At 40.0% G+C, this 27779-nt stretch overlaps 1 protein-coding gene across 1 annotated transcript; it reads right to left on the reverse strand.

Annotated features, from left to right (window-relative positions):
* PYGL (glycogen phosphorylase L) lies at positions 1-27528 on the reverse strand. The gene is made up of 20 exons (XM_072116079.1): positions 27239-27528; positions 22879-22980; positions 17683-17761; positions 16966-17069; positions 12669-12800; positions 12464-12575; positions 11719-11801; positions 11207-11350; positions 11025-11117; positions 10100-10246; positions 9267-9430; positions 8286-8400; positions 7880-7981; positions 7500-7647; positions 6127-6185; positions 4146-4287; positions 2265-2472; positions 2048-2182; positions 1827-1893; positions 1-501 (listed from the first exon to the last, which is right to left on the reverse strand). Exons 1-20 carry the CDS (start codon positions 27479-27481, stop codon positions 313-315), a joined length of 2568 nt encoding a protein of 855 aa, XP_071972180.1. The 5' UTR covers positions 27482-27528; the 3' UTR covers positions 1-312.
* Between the last annotated feature and the right edge of the window lie 251 nt (positions 27529-27779).

Here is a 27779-nt window from a genome sequence, read left to right on the forward strand (position 1 = left end):
TCCATATAAATTTCCTTTATTGTGCGATGGACAGACCGCACATTTGGTCAGATAAGCATCTACAAGAGATTCCAAGATATAGTTACAGTTTCAGCACTGGTCCCGGATGATCCAAGACAGACCCATCAGTGGTAGAAAACAAACCATGCTCTGTACTGGACCCATAAAGTGCAACAACAATTATCTACAGCAAAGCAAGTGCACAAAAGCATTAAAGTCGTTTCGGCTGCCCGAAACCCGATATGACAAGGACTATTGAGATCTGGAGATTAGTGCAAGCTTCACTTCTCCATGTTACAACTTCTTCCCTTATTAAGCTTTAGCATTAGCCGGTTTTAAGTCCTCCATTGCTTCTCTTGGTTCATTGGGTGGAGGAATCTTTAAATCAGATGGCTCTACTCCCCAGATATCCTTAGCGTATTCCTTAATTGTCCGGTCACTGGAGAATTTGCCTGATGCAGCTATATTCTTGATGACAACCTTGGTCCATTCTTTTGGTTTCTAGGTAAAGAACACAAATTACATCATGTATGTGTTTTAAAGGGATCTGCACCGTCAAGTTTACACAATCACTAAATTTTGCACAGCTGATCCTGGTGACGTCGGGAGAGTCAGACTAGGTTTTGAGCAGAAAGCACCGCCACCAAAAAAACGGGAAAAAAAACCCCACAAAAGATAAATAGAAGTGTAGAAAAATAATAGTCTTGAATTCCCATAGCGACAATCGCGAGTCCCTTCCCACCAGTCATTCCCTTTATCACACAAAATTCTCGCTTCTGTCCCTTAAAGTAGGACCTGACAGACAAGCAGTGTATGTGGAGGACATTCACCACCTACTTGGCGTTGGCACCAAGTGCAAGTGTTAACTGTTTAAATGAACACAGCAAAGCTGGATGAGATCATGAACAACCATGAAGTCAGTCATCGGGGATTCAGTGATCAGTAGCTTTAACAGTCTGGAGCCTGTCCTAGATTCCCAGGTGGAAGATGGTCAGAGTTCAGCACTAAAATCCCATATCCTGCAATAAAGTAGTATATTGTAGGAGAACTCCTGGGGCGGGGGGTAAAGATTTTTTTTTTTTTTTTTTAAAGCTCAAAAACATAAAAATGTATAAAAGGCTAAAAAGTTCAAATTGTCCCCCTTTTCCTAGAACTAATCAAACAAACAAAATGATGATAAACGTGATGAACTTCATAGTGGAAAATTATGGCAAAAAAAAAAGTTGGTTCATTTGAATAAAATATACACAGAAGTGGAAATGGACACAGAAGTGTGAAAAGGTTATTGGTCTCAGAATATAGCAGGACAATTTTTTTTGTAGAAATTGATTTATTTAGATAATACATATAAACTTGGGATCTTTATGATGGTACCAGGCCAAATAATAAAGAGGATGGAACTATTATTTGGAACAAGCACTTAAAGCCGAAAAAAAACAGCCAGATAAAGTTGCAGCGGCTTGATTGTCTAGAGGTCATGGCTACCCTCAGCTTATGGCACAAATCTTCTGAAGGCACCGCTCAGGTTCTACCGTTACCTTGGTTCACATACTGAAGTCTGTGGGTGTCAGTAAATGTTTACATCCAAATCATCCCCATTTATGAAATGGAAGGATTGAATAACTCAATAACTTTATTGCACTACACCAACAAAACTGCTACCACTAGGAGGAGCCAATAGGGTCTTTTAATGTTGAATCCAGGAACTCCATGAAGTGGAAGCTATTATACTCTTCTAGTAGGGACTCCAGCAAGTCCTTAACTTTTAAGTCATTTGGAACGAAAAACAATAGTGCTCAGTGGTGGACATGGTCTTTGTAGCCTACCTTGTACAGGGCACTGACCCTCTCCTGGCACTTGACATAAGCTTCATAGTCTGCAAACACTTTAAACCTGTAGTCCAAAGATTAAATAAAATCATGTGGTGTTATTAAGCAATGGAAGAGATGATGGTAACTGATTATTGAGTTAATTCTATTTTTTTTTTTAATTCAGTTTTCTTCTGAAGTTTGCCTAACCCAACTGCCACCATCTCAGCAATACTGACCTGTCATGATAGAAAAGCATGTCCACCAAGTCTTTGAATAGCTCAGGCTTTGATGGAGAGAAGAAGCCACTTTGTATCTGGTCAATGACCTGCTTTAGTTCTGGTAGTCGATGATAATATTCCTGGGCATTATACCTGCACACAGATCACGATGAGGGTAAAATGCGGCAGAGGTTTCGGCAGAGTAGACATTAACCATTGTCAGACAATGTCTTACCCCTTCTTGTCCATTTCGGCCACATCGTCCACTCTCATGCCAAATATGAAGAGGTTCTCCTCTCCAGCCTCCTCTGCCATTTCCACATTGGCGCCATCCATGGTCCCAATGGTCAGTGCTCCATTGAGCATGAATTTCATGTTACCTGTGCCAGAAGCCTCAGTGCCTGCAGTGGATATCTGCTCTGACAAGTCTGTTGCTGGGATGACTACCAAACAAAAACATGGCATTTAATAGGATCCAAGAAGAAGAATGTAGCACATTCACAAATTATGTTCTTTCCACAGTCACATTAGAGGATATTGGAAAAACATTGCCAATCTCTTCAACAAATGGTGGCACACATGGATAAGTATGTTATTGCAGCTCATCTACCATAGGGTGAATGGGGCTGAGATGCAATACCGCAGACCTAAAGAGGGGATGGCACAATTTAAAAACTTAAAGGGGTTATCCGACCTATTTTAAAATTCTCCATGCAGGCTGGGGAGGTATTTAAAACAAAAAAACAAAAACAAAGCTGTACTCACCTCTTCCTCGCGGTGGCCAGAAGCTGAAGGCATTGCAGCTTCTGTGCCAGCGAGATGGCGGCACAGGACAATGGGTGCGATGGAGAAAATGAGTACTGCTTTATAAAAAAAATCCCTCCCCAGCCCGTCTGCAGAATTTTAAAAACTGTAGGACAACCCCCCTAATTGAAAAATAGATTTTGCTTAAAGCAAACAAAAACAAGCACGATAAACCAGGGGAACTTACGCATAGATCCAGGCAATGGGACTGTGCTTATCTTATATTTGTTATCCATGGCCTCCTTCCATCCAACATTAACTTTAAAAATTATGCTAATGAGCCAGAAGGGCTCTGGGGGAGTTACCAGAGCCCTCTGTGCTGCAGCTTCATAGGCTGTTACACCATCACACACTCCCACACAGCACAGTGGGGCTCAGATCATGCCCCCAAGAGTTGCATGGAGGCCATGGATAACAAATAGGAAGATTACCACAAAGTGCCTGGGTCTAATAGGCCAACTAATTTAAAGAAATCTACCATCAAAATAAAGCATGATAAGCACTTCCTAAGTGCTCCAGGAGGTGCACAGAGCAATGGTCTGAGATGAAGCCCCCAGAGCACTTGGGCTTCATATAAATAAATATTAAAGTTAATTTTTAATTAATTTTTTTGCAGCACACCTATATATTCACCATGTTAGGAGCCACAAAGTAGTGTTAATGTAGAATATAGCCCTATAGAACAGGATAACATGTTGATCAATGGAGATCAGACCACATGAACCTTACATCATGAGAATGGGGTCCTGTTCCTCCATGTGAATATTGAGATAAGTTGAGAAAGAACTCTATGGCACTGCCAAAAGGTAGCCACGTACAGTACTCTGCTATTTATGGCATATCAGACACGTGGCAGGGCATATGCTTTATTTGCCCCTCCATCCAGACAGCGTAGAGGGCAATAATCCGACACTCAATCAGCAAGTTATTTCCCCTTATTACAAACAGGAATATATACAGGCAGTCCCCCAGTTACGTACAAAATAGGGTCTGTAGGTTTGTTCTTAAGTTGAATTTGTATGCAAGTCGGAACCGTATATTTAATAATTGTAACCCCAGCCAAAATGTTTTTGGTCTCTGTGACAATTGGATTTTTAAAATGTTGGATTGTCATAAGAATCAGGATTAATAATAAAGCTTAAATTGCAGACACCTTTAATAACTGTTATAGCTGGTTATTTTAGTCTAAGGCTAAAGTACAGCAAGTTATTAACATCCAGGGGTCGTATGCAAGTCGGGTGTTCTTAAGTAGGGGACCGCCCGTAGTAATAATAATATATTATATAACAGAACTTTTGGACAAGGCACAGACCTTTCTCTGCAAGAGATACTCTGTAGTTCTCCAAGTAAATGACTTTCAGCTTGCTTCCTACCATCGGGTCATTGTTCACAATATCCCCCACAGAAGTGATGAGCTTTATGATCAACTTCGCCATGTGATATCCAGGAGCAGCCTGAAAAGGTGGAAAAGGGAAAATAAGGACTTGCTTTAGGGTGCAGTTCTCTACTTATAGAATATAGGCAGTCCCTGGGTTACATACAAGATAGGGTCTGTAGGTTTGTTCTTAAGTTGATGTTTGTATGTAAGTCAGAACTGTATATTTTATCATTGTAATCCCAGCCAGAACTTTTTTGGTCTCCGTGACAATTGGATTTTAAAAATGTTGGGTTGTCATAAGAATCAATATTAACACTAAAGCTTCATTACAGACGCCTGTGATAACTGTTACAGCTGATCATTGTAGCCTAGGACTGAAGTACAATAAATTACCAACATCCAGAGCTCCTTTTGTAACTAGGGGTCGTATGTAAGTCGAGTGTTCTTAAGCAGGGGACCGCCTGTATATGGCTCAGTCTGAATTGTATTTGTGATCTCTTTTTAGGACTTGATTAAACAACAGTGAGCTAGAAAATTGGCGACATGTTCAATACTTGAAATCCTCACCAGAAATTTGGAACAACTCCTCAAATCCCCACTGGCAAAGAGATCAAACCATGCATGTCCTTAAGTTATTTGTAATAATGAGAAGGGCACATGGAAAAAGTATTAAACTTGCATTTAAGCTATTGTTTGTATGGAAGAATGGACCAAAATCACATATACACACACAGAATAAATACTCATCACATATACAAGAAATACACACACATACAGTATATAAACATTACACACATACAAACCTAGATGCCTGACACTGTGGGCCCCATGGCAGCTGCTACCCGTGTAGTTATGCCCCTAACGGCAGTAGATTTTTTTAAAATTATTATTATAAAGAATGTCCCCACCTTTGGTATGGAGCTAGATACAGTGCCTTTTGACTGCCAAACATGGTGTGTATTATGTCATCCAAATAGTTACATTTTTCAGACCAGACGATATTCTCTCTGTAGGTTTGTCTCAATGTTGTTGAGCAAACATTAAACACCCTTGAACAGGCTTTTTATAGTCTCTATAGGCAATAAAGTCCCTCATGGGGAGCATGCGTACAGGCCATGGAGGTTGAGTGTATTACACAGGTGGTCCTTGGACAACTGATAATTATGTTCCCTCCTCTGTCGGAAAGCACCAGCTCATTGTCAGTTTATGGAGAGATTATGTTCTTTCCACTTCCCCAATAGTGTTCACTGAAACCTTCAGAAATTTAGAAACTCTCCTGTAATTAATGCCATCAGTAGGTTTTGCAATAATACGGTTGCAAAGGTCTTGAGAAAGCTCATTGGTTTTACTCAAGAGAAGTTTGTGATGGCAATAAGACACCATTTTATAGACCATCAGTTGAACCAGCTGATGTTTGTTACCAAGTTTCAGAATTGCTTTCTAATTACTGATTGCTTTCTATTGGCGTCATGACTTTACATGGCTTTTTGCACAGCTCTCTTCAGGTGTTCAATACTTATTTCCTGTGTCATTTTACACAAAAACCATATGGTTTGACCTAAATTTGCCAATGCGGATTGGATGGGTTGTTACAGACATCCAGTGAGAAAGTCATATCAATAGCACCTTTAGCAATGGATTTACTTGTAATAGGCAGAAGGTGAAATAAGTATTGAATAGTCACCAACATCATAAATGGGCACAAAATTCTTTGCCCAAATACATGAAAATGGTGGCTCGGCACATTTAGGGTTCTTCCATAGAGCACTGGGTTTGTGAATGCCTCAGCACAAAACGGCAAGGAAACTATCCACTTAAATTTTTTACTTCAGCTGGAATTCCAGGCAACAGTTGTTTGTCAAACCCAAGATTTTTTATAATTTTACATTTATAAATATAGCCAAGACGAGACTACCTTTCCTCCAATAATAACTGTTCTCGGAACAAACTCCTTAGTGGGATTTGCCTTTATACCTAAAACAAAATACAAAGTCATGGAAGTTAAAAACAAAAGGAATCTTTGGGGACTTCATAACTAACTATACCTGAATCAATAAATCACTAATATATGTCTTACGATTGCTATAGGGTATATATCTATCATAAGGCCAAATTCACATTTAGAAAGGCAATTCAAGAGCATGGATAGGAGTTTCACCGGATCGCATATGCTTTTAAACCTAATCATCTGCAATAGGGAATGACCACCACATTTTTTTTTTGTTTTTTTGTCAAAACATGCGGTGCTTAATTTCGATTGAAGTGCAATTTAAACGCAGCATGCAAACGTGGCCTTACAATGGCGCATCCTCTTTATCTAAAAGGGGAAAAACAAAGAAAAGAAACAGACAAAACATAAGAGGGGGTTCTTAACTGTCAAAGCAGGGAAGACTCTCCATTAGTGGAAGCCGTTGATGAACTCACTCAAATACTTTAAGAGTTATTTGGATGCGTTTCCTGTGATTTTAACAATATCACAAGATACAGTCATTATTATAGTCATTATATTTCTGGGGAAAAGTGGTTGATCTAGGAAATTTATTCCAATTGCAGCAATTCTCCTTCACAGATTTATGTATTATATTGCTAAACAAAAAGGATAGCATGAAGCACCTAATGGTTATGACAAAATATGCATTTTTTTTTCATTGTAATTTTCTTCGACAGTAGCGGATAAAAGATTTTAAAATAAGTAGGAATCTACCATTATAGTTTTACATTGCCGTCTACAGCCTCCTAGTCATCAATTTTTCACCTGAGACCCAAGCAATACTATACATGATAAATGCTCCTCTGTACCGAGTCCCACACCTCATACTTCATGTCATCCGTGCCCCATTATAAATCTTGTTGTATTGTCACACTGATCAGGATAATCGCACAGCTAATGAGCCTTCTCCTAGACTATGCCAGTGTAGACAACCTGCGAAACAGATGTTACCCACTACACCCTAATCCCCAGATGACGTATTATACAATATTGTATTTATAACCATTTATAGAAGAAAAGGCATGAAACTAATTTCCAAAAAACATAACATGGAAGGAAACCTCTTTTCAAAATAGCTTTAACCCCTTAAGGACGCAACTCATTTTCGACTTTTACGGCACGGTCCGTATTTTAAATCTACCTTGGGTAGATGCAGTATCAATTTTAGAAGACTGACATTTTTGTTTAGGTTTTTTGTTTTCATGTACTTTTTTCCCCCATGTTAACCTTTTGGTTAGTGGTAAATTTTGGTTGAGTGAGGATATGAGAAATTGAGTATTACGAAAAAGGGCGCTTACGGTTGTACATCGTAATGATATGGAGGCAGTTGAGCAATTGTCTCTTGTACTCATGGATTCTCTTCACTTGCACATCAAACATGGAAGATGGGTTCAGTCTCATCTTGTATTCCTTTTCCAGATATTGGATAAACTTTAGCTTGTTCTCCTATAAAGGAAGAAAATTGTACATGTCCAACTGAATATTTTCTTTGTTGCATTTATATTTTAGGGATCATTTTTATGATACACAGCAATTCTGCATGAATCACTAGAGTTCAAAGATAGAATTCTTGCTACATTCAGCCATCACTAGGGAGCTTATTGCATAGATATATGCAGTGAGCTCCCACTAGTGATGGCTGCACTAGTTATGTAGAATACAGCTAACTGTTACTAACCTCTTTCACCTTTGAGACATCCCTGATGAATATGTCGTCATTTACAAACTTATTCAGTTTGGTAAGCTGGCTCAGATCTTTTACGTAATCTTCCCCAATTTTCTGAAAGAGAATACAAAGGGTTAACCCAAATCATACCATTGCCTTTCCCCAAGCATGGTCAGGACTGGTGTGTTATTTTTTAATTATTTGCTCCTATATAGACCCAATAGTGTAATAAATGGGGCACAAACATCTGTAAACAGCCGCAATATAATGACAAATAGGGCGCAACAACACAGCGAATTGAGGCGCAAAAAAAAAAAAAAAAAAATCATGCAAAATAGGCTCAAAACAGCCATTACGCAGCAAAAAGGCACAAAAACACCATTAGCAAGAAAAAAAAAAATATATGACCCGGTTTTACCTCCGCAATGAGTTCTGCAAGTCCAGGGTTACACAGGAGAAGCCAGCGCCTGGGAGTAATCCCATTTGTCTTGTTCTGGAACTTTGCAGGTTCAATGTCACTGAAGTCTTTAAATCTATAAAAGAAGGTGGCAACATTATATGAGGATTGATAGTAATTATCACATTACTATAACATATCACATTACTTCTATAACAACGCAATCCTACTATCCCCATCCTTATACAGAATCAGAAAAAAAAAAACAAAAACACAGAAACAAAAAAAAAATTAAAAAGTCCACTGATCTCCACCATTGATTTTCAAGCAAATTATACATACGGTATGTGATCTGTAGGAAGACCCAATTAGAAGTTCGTCCCAGTGGCTTTTCATTTTCAATCATATTACACTTTGAGTCTAGCAAAAAAAATATATTTCTCCCAACATGAGCAAAAAGCGCGATTCTACCTCATGGGCCTCATTTTCCACATTCCTCTACATGAATATTACAGGGTGAGATACTTCTCCAGTTCAGACTACAGGCAGGCCCCAGGTTACATACAATATAGGGTCTGTAGGTTTGTTCTTAAGTTGAATTTGTATGTTAGTCGGAACTGTATATTTTATCATTGTAATCCCAGCCAGAACTTTTTTGGTCTCTGTGACAATTGGATTTTAAAAATATTGGGTTGTCATTAGAATCAGGATTACCAAAAAAGTTTCATTACAGACACCTGTGATATATATTATAGCTGTTTATTGTAGCCTAGGACCAAAGTACAATAAATTACCAATATCCAGAGGTCCGTTTGTAACTAGGGGTCGTATGCAAGTCGAGTGTTCTTAAGTAGGGGACCGCCTGTATTTGGCCTTACACACCATGTTTCTACATTCTCCCTCTAGTTCCCCATTAATGGATTATAGGCTTATTGAAAGTGACACAGAATGGAGCAGCAATATGTTCGGCAGTAGATGGATTACGTAGGACCGGATACTTACACTTGGTTTTTCACAATCTCCGAGTGGATTTTAGCCACCCCATTCACTGCATGTGATCCAACAATGCACAAGTGAGCCATGTTAATCCTCTTGATTCCATCTTCTTCAATCAGAGACATTCTCCTCAGCCGGTCTACATCTCCTGGGTATAGGGCTGAAATTTTCTGAAAAACCCAATGCATTTAATTAAATTTGTGCAATGCCAAGAGCTTTTCCACCATTGATAATTATAACCTATTCTGTCAATAGGTCACTGGGCGGTCTAACAACCCCAATAAAATGATCGGCAGCATTGTCGATAACCATTTATAGATGGGAAGCTCAGCACACAGTTTCTGCTGGAGCTAGCCACTGCATTATCACCACAATGACCTCAATGGACCATACCAACTACAGAACTTTCAGAATTTTGAAGTGATCTAAAGTGGCTCCTTTACATAACAAACACATCCACAAAATAATTTCCATCTGTAGTAGGCTAGGTGTAACAGGATAAACTCCCACATGGGCCTTACGGCATTAAAAGCACACAAACAGAAACATTTATGTACAAGGGTCATGTCTGTGATATACAGACACCACAAGGGGGGGGGGGGGGTGTCAGACCTGCAATACTTGGTACAGCCATTGCACAAGGATGCTTCATTCACATCAATCAAAAATTCCTGAATATTAGTTGGAAATATTTACCAGCTCATTACAGGCCATATGGCATTTCATACATTGTTAAAGTTCTTATCAAGAAAAAGGTGCTTTGTTACAAAAAGGACTGATAGTTCAACCTTAAAAAAAAAAAAAAAAAAAAAAAAAAAAAAAAACCCGAAACAACTTACCTCTAAATGCCTCTGGTTTATTTCATAGATGATCTGCAGGTGCCTGGGCAACAATTTCTCCACTAGGTCCACGGGCCAGCGTTCCAGTGCTTCAGGCAATACAGTGTGGTTCGTGTAGGCAAAGGTTTTCTTGGTGATCTCCCAAGCCTGAAAAATATATAGAAATTAACTGACTAAACATAGAAGAAGGATTTTACCATATTAGGGACTGTTCACACATTGTTTTTCGACAAATACCAATATCGGGTCAAAATTGCAGTTATCCACATAGCCCAAGCACACTAATGAACATGCCCTGTTCATATGAAGGTAGTGCAAGTTCTTGAGCACTCAAACACAACAATGATCATGTACAATGAAATGTGTCAAGAAGAACAGCGTAGGGGCCACTACAGAGAAAGTTCATGGCTCTAGGATACAGATCTCAGGTTAATTTTGACAGTTAAAAAACTGTTGGATTCAAGAACCGCATGCCAAGGATTAGAAATGTTTGCCAAATCCTGTGGGCGTTAATGCAAGCTACAAAGATGGCACAATACTATTAGCTAAGAAGCTTGTTCTGCTTTATCTTCATATACACGAAAGTTTTCATAGTACTTCTGGGAAAGAAGCCACTATGGCAATGTGGACCGATAATAATCTGCTATAATTTTATGTATTGGAATTTGCCTGTAGAGTTGGGCATTTCCCTACCTGAACAAGTATAGGGACAGGTGCCAGAATTGGTGCCCCAAGCAATAAATGAAACAGATATATCTCCAACTTGTATAAATAAAGAGGTACAAATCTGAAACATGGCACCCACATATTGAGCTGGACCATTTGGTCATTTATCACTGCATGCAAGTATAGGCAACAACCCGGCTAGCAGTAGCCAACAGAGACGTGGAGATAGCAGCTGAATTGCAAGCTTTTGACGCTATACCTTATCCCAGGGAAGTTTCTCAATATCCAGAAATATCCTCATCAGCTCTGGAATTCCCAGGGCAGGGTGAGTGTCATTGAGCTGTATGGCAACCTGTAGAAGAAGGACTTAGAATTAATTTTCCCCTTTTTTCCCATCACGGATTGGAATATTTACTGCTGCGGGTCAAATATCAAACATGCCTTTTCAGGAAAAGAGTCAAAGCCTGTCCTCACAGAGTCCCTGCACCCAAATTTAGAGGCCTTGAAACGGCGGATGATGTCTTGTAAAGAAGCAGCCACCACAAAGTATTCTTGTTTAAGGCGTAGCTCCTTCCCTTCAAAGAACTGAATAATGATAAAGAACAAATTTAAGAAGGCAACATATAATAAAATACAAAAAAAAACACAAAAACACACACACACACCATAGAAGTATTTGTGCTCTAGAGAAGGTAAAAATCAATTGAATACTGCCCTCTAATGTCCATTGCTGAACATAACTACTACTTTCCCAATAGTGGATCAAATGTAAAATGGAAAAATGGAAGGGAAGTCTGCTCCCTTACCATGTACACAAAGACAAGTTTCATATTGTAATGGATTGTATTCAAGCACCACAGACAGTTTATTCCACATGTTAGGGCCAATTGGTTTGTATGTGGTCTCCCTGGCTCAGCCAAAGTTATACGAATATCGTATCGGGTAAAACTCACATTATCATTTGGATACAGGACACGAGAGATGTTCTCGGCCAGGTTCCGGTCCAGTACTGCCTGGATGTAGTCACCAACATTAACTGTAGGAAAGGTTAAAAGCAGGCTTGATCATTCATACATGTGATATGTATTTATCAATACACAATATGATGACAATTTAACACGCTCGGAGAAAGGGATAGGCAATAGTTTCAGCAGAGCATTTGTAATAAACCACTTCCTGACCAATGAATTATTAGGAAAGCATCAGGGGAAGCATCAACATCGACTAAAAACAGCTGTCCAACGCTTCTCTATCCAGCTAGTAACTAGTTCTCACATCTAGCAAGAGGGTTACTACGCCCTTATTGCACCTACAGAAAAGATGCAGGTCTATGCCATAGATCCGCATCAAAAACTCTAGTTGGCCAAAGCAGAGCAACCTCCATTAATCTATCCACAATCCACCAGCACCCTATGGCTACATTAGGGGAGCCCCAGCAGAAAATTGGGGATAGTAACTGACTGCCTTAGCCTACAGCAATGAGGTATCAATTATATCAGGTGCACAATAAAATTGTACAGTATACTGACAAAGCAAGGATTACAACGGGGCTGGAGGATGTGGTGGGATTGAATTTAGTAGCTACAAAGACTATTTGCTGACCTTTGGATTGGTAGACTAGTTTTCCTATGAGAAAGTCAGAATTGTCATCTCACACATTAATGTGGACTAGTAAGATTTTGCACCAGACATACTCACAGTCCCTCAGGTTGAAGTCATTGGGAGCTCTTGCAGACCAAAGTCTCATAGTATTGACTGTGTTATTCATATAACCAGGGACTGGAGTGTCGTACGGCATTGCCAGAACCACCTAGAATTAATAGAAAAACATAGGAAAAAATAGGAAAACATTGGACCAGAACTTCTAAGGAGGTATCTAATGTGAAACTCAAAAAAATCTTACTTGAGTGTCCACCCATCGAGGACCTGTTTTGGTGTTTTCCACCCGCCCATAGAAATGCACAGGGAGCATGTACTCTGGTCGGGCCTTTTCCCAAGGATTTCCATGTCTCAGCCAATCATCAGCTTCTTCCACCTGACATTATTAAGTAATACATAAACAAACAAAACATGGATTTCATTTTCAACTTCTATATAGCCAACCAATTCCAGGAGTAACGGACCCCAAGAATACTTCACTACTCGTAACTATAGATGCAAGTCTGCTGTAGTTACCATCTTTAAGTTCCAAGTGCATCAATTTCTGAAATTTCTCCACCCCCCAACACAACTTTTTGTGTCTCAAGTGATACAAAAATCTAGTGTAAATTATACTATTGTGGTCTAGATTTAATCCAAATTGTGCAAAAATGTTTTTTTTGTGCAGCTCGTTATTTGTATGTATATAAAATGCACCCTCCCCCAAAACAACAACATTTATGTTTGTAAAGAGCCAGTATCCACATCCCGGCTGAGCCATCATGATAAGCCCATTACACAGGAAGCGTGGGGAAGGATAGATTTAAACATAAGGGAACCAGCCTTGGGTAACATCCACTTGTACAAGACCTTAAGTTTCTCAATGACAATTTACCAAGTTATTTTTTCCACGACCAAAATAGACCATTAAATTCTACTTGCCGAGGGTATTCATTTCCCAGCAAAATTACTTCTTTGCTGGGAAACTGCTGAGTATAGGACATGTGTTTTTATATAACTAAACCAGTACTGTATGCTTGTAGGGGTCAGTTTTATTGGTGCATTATATCAAAAAGTATAAAACAAATATAGATTATTCTTAACATGTCCCACTGTATAGTATAAGATACATGGGAAATGGTTGTCAAACTCCAAGCCGATGTTGCCAAGGCTGCAGACCATTATGTCCCACCAGTAATGTGTTTCTAGGGCTCCTTAACAGCCACCATAGCAAGAAGACTCCAGCTAAAAGATAATCGGGGGAATTTATAAAACCACTTGTGTCACAATTCTGGCAACTTTGCGCCGAAAAACACTGTCTAAAATGCATTGCACCACAGTTATCAAGGCTTTTAAACCTTTTTTTTGGCACTTTCCCGACTTGTCAAACTAAGGGGCGAGAATGGGCCGTGGTTTGTGGGAAATCGTCCATGCACCCAAAAACAAAAAACTAAAAGTAGGTCTAAAGTAGGAACAGACAATCTTATACTGCACCAGAATTCATCATCACAGTGATAAATGTGGAGCAGCAAAAGACAAGTGTTTTCCAGCTAGAGGGAGGAACCTGAGACACGTTGTTAAATCTCCCCCCCCCCCCCCCCCCATAGTTTATTTATGCCTCAACCCCTTGGCGCTCTGCGCCATACTATTAAAGTGCAAGCTCCCGCTATTCGCGCTCAGCACAGCAATTGCATTGTGTTTAACTAGGTCACTAGGACTCAGGAGGTTCTCCTGCCCCCCTTTCCCAATGAAGTCACCCGGCTAATTAGATCGGTTCTGCCCGCTGATCGCTGTGATTGGCCAGTCAAGTCTGACTGGCCAAATTGGTTCTCCTTCAAACAGCACCATTTTGTTTTGGTATCGCTGAGTGTTAGGGTGCATTCACACATCCATCTGTGGGGATGTATATGCAGCTGTAAATTTGAACATTTGAAAATTGTAATTTTTTTCCCCAATTTCTCCTAAATTATTAATTTTTACCCACCAAAAAAGTAACCGATCAATTAAATTATAGTAACAACAAACTACAATGTCTCACGAAAAAACAATCACAAAATCACAGGGATGTTAAAGTGTTAAAAATTTGACCAGTGTCTCTTCCTGTGGTAATAACTTTTCAAGCAAAAGGACTGAGCCTTAACGTACAAACAGGATGCGTCCTGAATGGGATAAACTTGTGAATCTTGTTTTCTGCAGAAAGTTAACCCTCCTTCATTTAAAGGGAACCTGTCACTAGGTTTTACTCCACTAGACTACCAACCCCCTTAGGTAAGGTATAAAATGTCCTTTCTGGAATTCCCTATTTTGATAAATTTCACACTTTTATCTATTTAAAAATTAAATAAATCTCCCCCAAAGTTAGGCGAGATGAGACAAGTTCAGCGGTTGCAGGGGAACGGTCATTTTAGAAGTGCCCCTTCTCTTATTCAATAGCAACTAGAAACATTCTGCTAAGGTTTGGTTCTGTGATCTACAGAAAAGATACAGGCAGCTAAAGACAGAGTTGAAAATGCAAACGCCTGATAAAAGTATTCAGGAACTCTATCTTTAAAGAGAACCCGTCAGGCAAAATAACCCCACTAAACTAAATATATTTTCATAAACTGCCATTAGAGAGCATTGCCTCTATCCCTTCATTGTCACTCTACATGCCTGTAAACCTAAGCAATGAGGTCCTAAAGCTGTATGCAAATGACCTGTGAAATGTCCAATGAGTCATTAGCATATCCATGCTGTCCAGCTTATTCATGAGTGGGAGGTACAGCCACACCCCCAGTGCTTGACTGACAGTCTGTATAATGATGTGAGGTATAATAATGTAATGACTCCTCCATGTGCTTCCTGGTGCTGTAGGCCACGCCCCCTGCAACCTGTATGTATGAGATACTACTATACACATGACTGACAGCCTGTATAATGGTGTGAGGCTGTATAATGATGTGCTTCCTGGTGCTGGCACCCCCTGCAGCCTGTGTGTGTATAGGAGAGATACAACAGCTCCAGGATGCAGCCATGTTATAGCAGAACATGTCAGGCCCTTGTGTAGCTGATGTCTGTGTCTCTTACATGTGTATTAGGAGGATGCAGCATGTCAGCAGGTAAAGCACAGACACTAGCCATGCTTTACTATACATTACACACAGACATGAGCAGGGGGAGGAGAGGGAAGGGGTAACATCACTGCCTCTGACCATTCGACCAGCCTCATTTACATAATTAAGAAACAATGATTTTGCAATGATTAATGTATGAATTGACTAGATCAAGGCTGTGATGGATCCTTGTGAGCTGCTCCAAAAGGTAGTAGTGACAGGACAACGACACAGACCTGATGACAGGTGTCCTTTAACTGCCTGCATCTCTATAGTTTTGTAGCTCGCAAAACTACAAGCCTTATCTTTTAATAGGACACAGAAGCAGGTTTCTAGGTACTATTGGAAGCCCCGATCTTCTGTTCAAAGGAACATTAGCCCTCCAACCACTTAATACGAATTATCTCCTGTGAAAATGAGGTGATTTTAGGGGAGATTTTTATTTTTTTTTTAACAGGTCAAGGTGAGATTTCATATAAAGGAGACAATTATAGAAAGTACATTTTAGCCCCTATCTGAGTAGTGGGGCAAAACCTTATGACAGGTTCCTTTTAAATAATGGAACTAGCCAAAGTTTCTGAAGTCTCTTGTCCAGATAGAGTAAAAACAAATGACCCTAGTACCAAAGGGCAACTGTGCAAACTTCCAGAGACCTTGGGTCAAATCAGAAAGAAGGGATTATCCATCATAATGGACCCAAGATACCAAAGTTCATTTCTAGGAAAGACAACTGGTCAGAGTTTCAGTAAGTTACCTTCCGTTTAATTTCTGTATAAAATATAGGGGCAGATATACCTATGATATAATTAATGCAATTGGTGTTGGGATGAAGCAAGTTCTCTAGGACCTATGTTAAAGCACATAGAAGACAAAGTGGCTGCTAATTAAATTGTATTGGTACCCAAATAATGCCAATACAATTTACCGCAATGGCAGAACAGGGTGCAATAGATTTCCTTCTGATATTTAAAGAAACACTCTGCATGAGAGGGGTCTCGCCAGGTGCAATTTTGCTTTGGGCCGCATAAATGATAAATACACCCTTTGTCAGGAAAGCATGTGTAGGTTTCTATAGCTAAAAGTCTTACGAAAAAAAAAAAAAAAAAAAGCTTTACTTGCCTTGTATAAAAGGTGAAACAGCTTTTTAATGCTCCTTGGACAGAACAAATGCAATTCCCTCCCTCAGCTAAATTTATAGCACCAATTATTAAGCATGCAGTACCCCAAATTTAAATCAGGCTTTTTGAAAAGAAAGCTAAAAAGCAGGAAATATGAGGCACCACACTACTATTTGCAGATTTTGACAGTTTGACAGAGCCGTACCTTGAGGAGGTGTCGAGGGTGCGGTCCCAACCTAGCCCATATGGTGTACCTTTCTTATATGAGAAGACTAGCACAGTACTATAAACAATACATTATAATGGGGGGCCTGGCACACATTTTACCACTGTAGCTCAATATAATACACACCTGCCATCCATCTTTGATCTTCTGATTGAAAATTCCATATTCATAGCGGATGCCATACCCATATGCAGCAAGGCCCAGAGTAGCCATGGAATCCAGGAAACAAGCTAATAAATAAATAGAAGACAATGATCAATAAGTAAATCCAATAAAAGGGCCAATTGAAATGTTTGGCCGCCTTGTTACCGAGCACCAGCAAAGTCTAGGTGGTTTTAGTCTACCAAGGTCTGCTTTGGTCCAAGAAAGTATTGATGTGGCAGCTGTACTAGAGCCTAAGCGAATGGCTACTATGAACAGATATTGTATGGGATATTAATATTGTAATGGGCTCACACGGTACAGAATATTTATGGTCATATTATAAGATGCTTCATACTAAAATTATTGCAACATTTGGAAGATTGCACCCAACATTAAAGAATTTACAAAACTAACCAAAAACCACAGGATGAGTTCCAGTAAATATGTAACCAAGTGTAATGCCAACATGAACAGAATGTATTTCCAGTCCATGCCACCTCCACAAATAGTCCTAATGTCAATGCCCTGAGGCCTGATGTAATCTAGATCAGAGCTGAAGACTTTGGTACACACAATTATAAATATTTGAGTAACAGGAGGTTTTGTTCAATCAATAAATTACTGGAATACACCTCAATTTTGGCTTCTGTACAAAGTCTCAGCTGTATCCCCAGTACAGTGCCCCAAACAATTACTGACCTGCAAGACGTCCAAGACCACCATTACCAAGCCCAGCATCCTCTTCCATCTCCTCTAGTTCCTCAATGTCCAGTCCAAGCTGCAGAACAGGAATTAAATGGTATTTATGGTGTTAGGTCCAATAAATTATCCTTGTCATCAGTTTTGACAATCGATTCAATTTATTGATTCTGAAAACTGTATTAGGTTTAAATTTACAATTCCACACATTGCAGCCCACGCAGAAAATTTACAGAAAAACACTAATTATTGGGTGATTGGGGGAAACAGAAACATTACAGGAAGAGGTTTCAAGACTAATACAGCATCAGACTAAAATTAAAGCTTTTCCATCTGAGTGGCTTCTCTTGATAGGAGAGCAGAGAGTATTACATTCCAAGAATGAATAATTATAGAGCACTCAGACAAAAGTATGTGTCTAGAATTGATCAGAAATCTAGGAGCTGTCCTGTATGGAAAAAATTGTCATAGTGAAATTTTCTGAGTGTTGCCACTGCATCAGTGAGGTTTTAAAGTTTGCTCATACGGAGACAGGAGATTCTATACCATAACGTCCTGGTGCTTCGGCTGGACTGAAGTATAGGCACATATACCCAAGGGACTGTAGGTATGATCTCTAGGAATTCCAACGTTACATCAGATGTGCCCCAAATAATAGACATTATCACATATGAAGAGTTTCATAGAATCGTGGTTGCTGCCTTCTATATAGATTTAAATCCTTATTAATTGTATCTTATAACACTTGAATATAGTTCTGCATGTATGCACGTCATATATGAAAAGGAATTGCAAGTATGATCCCTAGTAGATTAAAATATTTATATCCACGCATCGAGGAATAGCTCAGTGTACACTTCCTTTTTGTGTAGTCTCTAAACACCACTGAAGTGTAGCCCATTGAGGAGCATGTGCTACTGACCCCGCACACCTCTAACACTGAACTACTTTGGTGCTAGTGACATTGGGCTGAGATGCTTTAATGCCCAGTTTATATTGAATACATATGCTAGTGCGATCTTTAAATTTAAAGTACCGTAATAATTGTACCTCTATCACTTTGTATCGTCCCTAAATAAAGGTTACACCTTATGCTAGCCCAAGTAAGGGCATGTTTTTGACCATGACATAGGAAGTTCTCCATAAAACACTAAATAGTACAGGGATGGACAATTTTATAGACTAGAAAAGCTGGTTAGATGCACATAAAGTTGCATGTTTAAGTTACCCAGATTTTTTTGCATTAGTTACTAGACTTGGCAGGATAGATTCTAGATGACGAAGTTTGGCCAAATGCCAGCTATGCCCCTCACATAGGAATCAGTGTCAGATTATGTTCAGGAGCTGTATTAATACTATATAGCCCCTAGAAGTCAGTAATTCCCTTCCTACATATTGTACTAGCATCAAGCTTCTTGGGGACTGGAGGATACATTCTTTTTGCTGGCCCTCAATCTGCGGTTTAAAAGGTCCTGGAATGGCTCTTGTGTACATGTGCATTGAAAGCAAGAACAGATGTACAAAGACTTCACGGGTGAAGTCCCTTCTCAGTATTAAATTTAGTAGGTAATTTGGGTGGCAATGGGCCCCCCCAGATGGCTTGGGATCCGGCCCACCACCAAAAATGCATATATTATAATCCACTATAATCTCTTTCTAATGAAGGTAGCTGGTTTCCATAAAGGATTAAACAGTTCAGCAGAATGGTAGCATTCTTCCCGACACGTGGCGTACTAGTACGGCGCGCGCCGGGTCCCGGTGCATGGAGAGGGCTCGCGGGCCGAGCCCTCTCCATAGCCGGTAAGTCTTTGCTGCATATTGCAGCAAAGGCTTACCGGTAACACCCGCGATCGGTGCTAGCACCGATCGCGGGTGTTTTCTCCGCGATCGCCGCCGGCAGCATTGGCGCCGCCATCTTGTCGTGGATCGCTGCTCCCCGATGACGTCACGGGGAGCGGCGATCCGTTGCCATGGTAACCTCGGGTGTTCCGAACACCCGAGGCTACTTCATTTTAACCCATGCATTAAAATGTGCTAATTGCACATTGTAATGCATGGGGAGTAAAATCCACATATACTGCCATACTGTAGTATGGCAGTATATGATAGGATCGATCAGACTACCTAGGGTTAGAGTACCCTAGGGAGTCTGAAAAATAGTAAAAGTAAAAATAAAAAAAAAGTTTAAAAAATTATAATAAAAAAACCTAAAAATTCAAATCACCCCCCTTTCCCTAGAACTGATATAAAAATAAATAAACAGTAAAAATCATGAACACATTAGGTATCGCCGCGTCCGAAAATGCCCGATCTATCAAAATATGATAGTTTTTTCACTATGTTTAACCCCGTAACGGAAAATAGCGTCCAAAGTCGAAAATGGCATTTTTTTGCTATTTTGACAAATATAAAAAAAAATTAATAAAAAGTGATCAAAAGGTCGCACAGTCCCAAAAATTATAGTAATGAAAACGGCATCAAAATTCACAAAAAAATGACACTATCCACAGCTCCGTAAACCAAAGTATGAAAAAGTTATTGGCCCCAGAAGATGTATGAAAACATTATAAAACCTATACAAATTTGGTATCCACGTGATCGTACCGACCCAAAGAATAAAGTAGACATGTCATTTGGGACGCAGAGTGAAAGCTGTAAAATCCAAGCCCACAAGAAAACGTCACAAATGTGGTTTTTCACCATTTTCACTGCATTTGGAATTTTTTTCCCCGCTTCCCAGTACACACCATAGAATATTATATACCGTCACTATGAAGTGCAATTTGTTACGCACAAAATAAGCCATAACAGAGCTCTTTATGTGGAAAAATAAAAAAGTTATAGATTTTTGAAGTTGGTGAGTGAAAAATGGAAGTGAAAAAACTAAAAAAGGCCAAGTCGTGAAGGGGTTAAGTGGGAATGGTTGTTCTATCTACAATGTTTCACACCTTCAGCCAAGACTGAGAGTCATCCCTTATCCTGGACAGCCACTTTATTATTCAGGTCCTCAGGCCAACTAGTCGATCACAGATGAGCTGGCAGTTGCTCGCGAGTGAACTCGGTCCGGACCTCAGCATGTCAGTTCAGACAAGTAAATCCCTCCAGTAGAGTATTTGTCGTGGACCGAATGCCTTCATGGGCTACTGGCCTAAAAGAAACCAGTCACCGCAAATCATTGTGTCTGCGCACAGAGCTTAGAAGTGCCTCTCCCCAGGAAGCCGGAGAGTATGCCGATGTTAAGCGCGACACGGGTACCAGGTTTATCAAATTTCATCATGAAAATGGGTAGACCTGGACATTTTATTGGTGAGGGGGTGTTGCTGCTGGACATTTCAGTAAAGAGTATTTTACACCCAAAGCCTATGCTCAAGTCAATGGGGCATATTTATCAGGACCTCTGCGCCACGCCAGCTTTTGCTATTATTTGCCCCGATTTGCCACCTTCCCGCCAGTGGGGCGTGAAGAGGTGTGAAGGGGGGGGGGCGGCGCAACCTACAGAGCGGAGTGGGCCGGGTGTTACTGTCCCCGCGCCTGCGCACTTGCTGCTGCCGGCAATTTTCATATACCTGGCGTAGGATAAACGCTGTGGAAGCCGAACATGCAGCGGCGGGGCCATCATACGCTGGGTGCAGGATAAGGGGTTAAACAGCATATTTACAAAGAAGGCACTGTGATATACAATGGAGGTTGTATATGGAGAAATGAAGGTCAAGGTCCACCAGTGCTCTCCTAAACCTCGGGTTTGAACCCTAGATGTGGTTATCCTATAACCTATTATTAAAAAAACTAAGTCCTAATACTTGATCCCTCTAGAATCCTCCATGTAGTAGACTTTAGCTACATGTCCACACTTGTTTTTTGTGCTATAGCGCTACCAATGAAGACTTGCCCCTGTAAAGTTGGCCTGATGTGATCTTTCAGCAAGGATAATAGTCTGAAAGGGCCAAGCTCTGTAGAAAAGAAAGTTACTGATGCCAAGTCACACATAAGCAGCTGAATGATAGAGGAATGACTCAGAACCTCCCCATACAAGTTTCATTTTTAATAAAGTAACTATGCAAAAATTGTAGGGTCTATGTGATTCCAATCCAATTTCTGAAGTAGGCACCAACATTGGCTCAAATCCAGGCATTCATTTATAGGCACGAACTTCAGGCCAATTCAACTTGGCATTACAGTGATAGTCCTAAATAGAGATGAGCGAACATGCTCGTCCGAGCTTGATGCTCGGTCGAGCATTAGGGTACTCGAGACGGCTCGTTGCTCGGACGAGTATTTCCCCTGCTCGAGATCGAGCATTTAATTAAAAAAAACACAGTGAAGAACAATGAAGAATAGAATAAAAACAGTGAACACAGGATCATTTAAGATAAAAACACAGTGCAGAACACAGTGCAGAATAGATTACAGATGTTCGGCACATCTGCTTACTTGTCGGGAGATACGCGCGGAACGGCGCGAACAAAATAGCATGTGAAGAACAATATATATGTGTGAAGAACACATTGCAGATGTATTTAAACATCTGCAATGTGTTCTTCACACACATATATATTGTTCTTCACATGCTATTTTGTTCGCGCCGTTCCGCGCGTATCTCCCGACAAGTAAGCAGATGTGCCGAACATCTGTAATCTATTCTGCACTGTGTTCTGCACTGTGTTTTTATCTTAAATGATCCTGTGTTCACTGTGTTCACTGTTTTTATTCTATTCTTCACTGTTCTTTACATCTGCTAACTTGTCGGGAGATAATATACGCGCGGAACAGTGAAGAATAGATCGCAGATGTTTGCAAATTATCAGAAGACATTATTTTTCAATTAAATAACACATTTTATTCCTGAACCATGGTCCCTTTGAAAAATGCTCGGGTCTCCCATTGACTTCAATGGGGCTCGTTACTCGAAACGAGCACTCGAGCATCTGGAAATGTTCGGCTCGAGTAACGAGCACCCGAGCATTTTAGTGCTCGCTCATCTCTAGTCCTAAACCAAAGCCAGGTCCAGGTTAGATTAGCAACAAACAGATAGGAGTTGTAGTACATCTTTAAGAGTCCATTTCACAAGCTGTTCCACATCCAATTGTCATAGAATTACCAAGTTTTCTTTCTGAGTGGCTACCATTAGGGCACAGGTTGCTACAAGTATATAAAAGTGGTCACATACAATATACCACTGCATATCCTATGACTTACCTGATAGATTGCCTCATCACAAGCATTTTGCAGTCCTAGGTTAATCATGGTGTTCTGTAGGGTACGGCCCATGTAGAATTCTAGAGACAGGTAGTAGGTTCTCTGCAAGAATGTAAAACAGAATTATTTACAGTTCTCTAGGGACTTTCTGGGAATAATACATGCAACAAGGTACAAAAACCCCTCTGTACAGTATACATTGGGCAGGAACCCAACTTTCCATACACCCAAACAATAGTTCTACACTGGAATAAAGTGTAACACTAGTCGTCTAATGCATTAGGTGAATTTAGGTTATTCTACATCCGAGTGAACTTGGTTGACAACTGATGAGAAATGCCATTCTGTTACTAGTTGTATCCAGTGGCAAACACCATTTTACCACATATTGTGGAATACCATTTCAAGACTTGTTTATTCCAGGAAATACATATTTATTAAAATATGTGGCCTGGGATATATGTGTGAAAATAGTACCAGGTTACTTTTCCATTCATCTGAATGGGAGCACATCAGTACAGCGCTTTACCATCATTGGCAGTCTGACAGAAATTAATAGAGCCCCAATATTTGTGTGACCTGCCACTTTATCGGTGCAAAGATTAAAAGGTCCATATCCATAGTGTTGGTCCTTCATAATTTGCAAAATATCACCTCATGTGTTTACAGGCGATTCTAACGCATTCAAGAGATGGAGTCACACAAGGCAGACAAAATACTGAATTATTGTGAATAAGGGTTCATTCTGAATGACAGCAAGAGACAGCAGCAAGGGATAAAAACTACTATAAAACTAACTCCGATGTATGGTACAAGAAAATACCTACTATAATGCTGCCCCCCATGGACTAAAATATAACCACTATAATACTGTCCCCTGTGTACTAGAATTTAACTAGTATAATACTGCCCCCTATGTACAAGAATATAACTACAATAATACTGCCCCCTATGTACAAGAATATAACTACAATAATACTGCCCCCTATGTACAGGAGTATAACTACTATAATACTACCCCCTATGTACTAGAATATAACTACTATAATACCGTCCCCTATGTACAAGAATATAACTACTATAATACTGCCCCCTATGTACAAGAATATAACTACTATAATACTGCCCCCTATGTATAAGAATATAACTACTATAATACTGCCCCCTATGTACAAGAATATAACTACTATAATACTGCCCCCTATGTACAAGAATATAACTACTATAATACTGCCCCCTATGTACAAGAATATAACTACTATAATACTACCCCCTATGTACAAGAATATAACTACTATAATACCGTCCCCTATGTACAGGAGTATAACTACTATAATACTGCCCCCTATGTACAGGAGTATAACTACTATAATACTACCCCCTATGTACTAGAATATAACTACTATAATACCGTCCCCTATGTACAAGAATATAACTACTATAATACTGCCCCCTATGTACAGGAGTATAACTACTATAATACTACCCCTATGTACTAGAATATAACTACTATAATACCGTCCCCTATGTACAGGAATATAACTACTATAATACTGCCCCCCTATGTACAAGAATATAACTACTATAATACTGCCCCCTATGTATAAGAATATAACTACTATAATACTGCCCCCTATGTACAAGAATATAACTACTATAATACTGCCCCCCTATGTACAAGAATATATCTACTATAATACTGCCCCCTATGTACAAGAATATAACTACTATAATACTGCCCCCTATGTATAAGAATATAACTACTATAATACTGCCCCCTATGTATAAGAATATAACTACTATAATACTGCCCCCTATGTACAAGAATATAACTACTATAATACTGCCCCCCTATGTACAAGAATATATCTACTATAATACTGCCCCCTATGTACAAGAATATAAATTACTATAATACTGCCCCCTATGTACAAGAATATAACTACTATAATACTGCCCCCTATGTACAAGAATATAACTACTATAATACTGCCCCCTATGTACAAGAATATAATTACTATAATACTGCCCCCTATGTACAAGAATATAATTACTATAATACTGCCCCCTGTACAGTAAGGAGGATAATTTCTGGTTCAAGCAGCAGCATCCTGAAATTATTCAAATTATTTTAATTTGTTCTCTTATAAAGAATGGTTGGACCATTATACAAGCTTTCACCTTGTGTCACCCCCTCATCCTCATAGCCAGTAAACACTTGCACGCAGAGCCCTCACTCTGTACTATTTTACTTGCATATGTCCCCTATGAGCTGATATTGAAAAACAGAATAACTTTGTATTACACAAAGGTAAGATACTTTCTCAAACCAGGACAGGCCATAATCAGTAATAATTGTAGACTAGGCTTAGATATGGATATGTTGGTGACATTGCTGAAGCTTTTATACGACTATCCCTTCCTGCAGGCCTCCAAGTGTGCAAGTTATAACGCAAACTCAGCAATGTTTTCTAGTCAAGGTCAATCCTGGGATTTCAAAATCTTCACCTACTGTGTCACCAAGGAAGCCTGTCCAACAACAAGCATAGAGGAATGTGAGATGGAGCAGGTTATGGTGATGCAACAGGTTTAACCCTTCAGGCAGGAAAACTGGATAGAACTTATGTCAATTATGAAGATATCATTAGGGAAAGCTTTTTAAAGGAAATTGTTTATGGAAGAAGTCACCCTCTATGTATCTAGATCATGTACACCTAGACCAGTGATGGCAAACCTTTTAGAGACCGAGTGCCCAAACTACAACAAAGACCCGCTTATTTATCGCAAGTGCCAACACAAAAATTTAATTTGTGATTTATACTCCCTTCTCTGTCACAGTTTTCATTGATACCAGCACCGGAGGACACCAATAAAGCAGAAAATAGTCCCAGGTACAGCTGTCACTTTAAAATACGTGTGTGCAAAGCAAGTCCTGAGCTGTCTGGGACTGCAGGAAGATACCTGGAGTCATCTCTGGTGATGGCCCGGGTGCCCACAGAAAGGGCTCTGAGTGCCACGTCTGGCACCAGTGCCATAGGTTAGCCATCATTGACCTAGACCATGTCACAGAACGGATGCACCGATCCAAGGTGCTGGATTAGTGATTATTCATACTCTAAACCATAGGACCATACTGGACACTAGATGGAGCACGGGGAGAGATTGGATGCACTTCCACTGAAGGATCCTCTGGTAGATTCCTCCTGCCTGCCTCTGCCCTAATCTGTGATTTAATAATCCAGGAACCTAACCCAACTTGTAAAAAACTTTATTTTAGTAATATTTAAATTAGCTACTGCAGTAAATTTACATATTACTAAAATAAAGTTTAACAAGTTAGGTTTGGTTCCTGCATTATTAAATTACAGATTAGGGCAGAGGCAGGCAGGAGGAATCTACCATCAGATCTACTTCTGATGGTAGGTTTCCTTTAATGCCTAGTGGGTAATTGATACATTGCAACATACAGTATGAGCAGCATAGCATGAGGAAAGTAAAATATACATAATAATCCTTACCTTATTTATGACTACACTTCCCACCATGTAAATTCACACTCCTATACAAGCCATAGGTAATCGTGATATGTGCAGAAAATTCTGTTCTATGGGTCTATGTAATCTCTCATTACATACAAATGCACAGAAAATTATGCGACTTCGTATTATCATACATTATAACTAAGCAGACCCTGTAGATCACCGACTTTCCTGCATAACTACAACTCCAATATGCCCAAACAGCCGTCATCTATTATGGTCTTATAATTTTTATAAATAAAGTTAATATTATTAAAATGGCCAGACCTCCTCACATTCTGCTTATATGACCTTGTTTTAGAAGCAAAATATCCTACTCTGCGGAGAAGCTTTTTCAGTCACCACACCCAAATAAACAGATTACTCCACACTGGCCCTGGGCAGTATAAATGCTGCACTGCTATGCCAGCTACATATGCAGGGACTATGAGGAAAGGGTCAGGATATATGTATACTATGTGATACATCTACACACAGTCTACTAGCAGATAGCTGACTGCTTACATGACCTGCAGGCTGTGGAGAATGGAGTCTCATTCCTTCACACAAACAAATGCCAAGAGTTATTAACCCACAATGTAGCAGAAACTTGTCTACATTGGAACAATACAAAGTAAACATCATATTCACTGTACAAACTCCAGGTCCCCCAAGTGTTTTGTATTCCTAGGGGTAGCCTGATACTTGGCTATGACAAGTCTCCTCCAACATGGACTCATCTGCACTGACAGCCTCCAAGTCCCCACTAGTCAGACTGCTACAGGTTCTCCCGCAAGACCTTACAGACAGAAGACTACCATGAGGCAGAGCTGAGGCAGTACCTTGGGGTCGTTCTCATAGTAGTACTGCTGGGTTCTGATCCACCTCCCCACCAGGTGGTCCCTCACAGTGTGGGCCAAAGCAAAGTAGTAATCTCTGGTGGTGGAGACATTCCTGTCTTTGACCAGGGTGAAGTGCAAGTGTCTGTTGAAGCCTTTCTTCAGTTCAGAGACATTTTCCACCCCTACAATGCCTCTGATGCTGATCTGCTTCCTCTTCTCCTGGTCAGTCAGGGGTTTGGCCATGTTTGCTGTGCTGTGTAGGGACTGGGGAGCAGAGGCTGCAGTTTATAACTAGTGAGAGTCTAACTTCCCCTGTGCTGTCTCCACCCACACTGAGATGACTGGGGGAAGGCTGTGGCTGCCATTCACACTCACCAATAGTCTAACAGGCGGCTCAGGGGCGGCATGGAGCCTACAAGAGACTGTGCCACCCCTCATCTGCCTGCAAAGCATGCTGGCACCAGTGCCAATCCTCTGCTAGTCTGTAGTTGCCAGGATTTCTGCACAATGTCTCTTCTGTTACTGCCAACAATTACAGTCA

Source organism: Engystomops pustulosus, chromosome 7, assembly GCF_040894005.1.
Source record: "Engystomops pustulosus chromosome 7, aEngPut4.maternal, whole genome shotgun sequence".
Classification (NCBI taxonomy): domain Eukaryota; kingdom Metazoa; phylum Chordata; class Amphibia; order Anura; family Leptodactylidae; genus Engystomops; species Engystomops pustulosus.

Coding starts and splice junctions, on each gene's coding strand:
- PYGL (XM_072116079.1), bottom strand. CDS start 27,481: ATGGCCAAACCCCTGACTGACCAGGAGAAGAGGAAGCAGATCAGCATC. Junction 11,118..11,206: donor TTGACTCTTTTCCTGAAAAG/GCATGTTTGATA, acceptor CTTCTTCTACAG/GTTGCCATACAGCTCAATGA. Junction 2,473..4,145: donor AGTATCTCTTGCAGAGAAAG/GTCTGTGCCTTG, acceptor TTTGTTTGGTAG/TCATCCCAGCAACAGACTTG.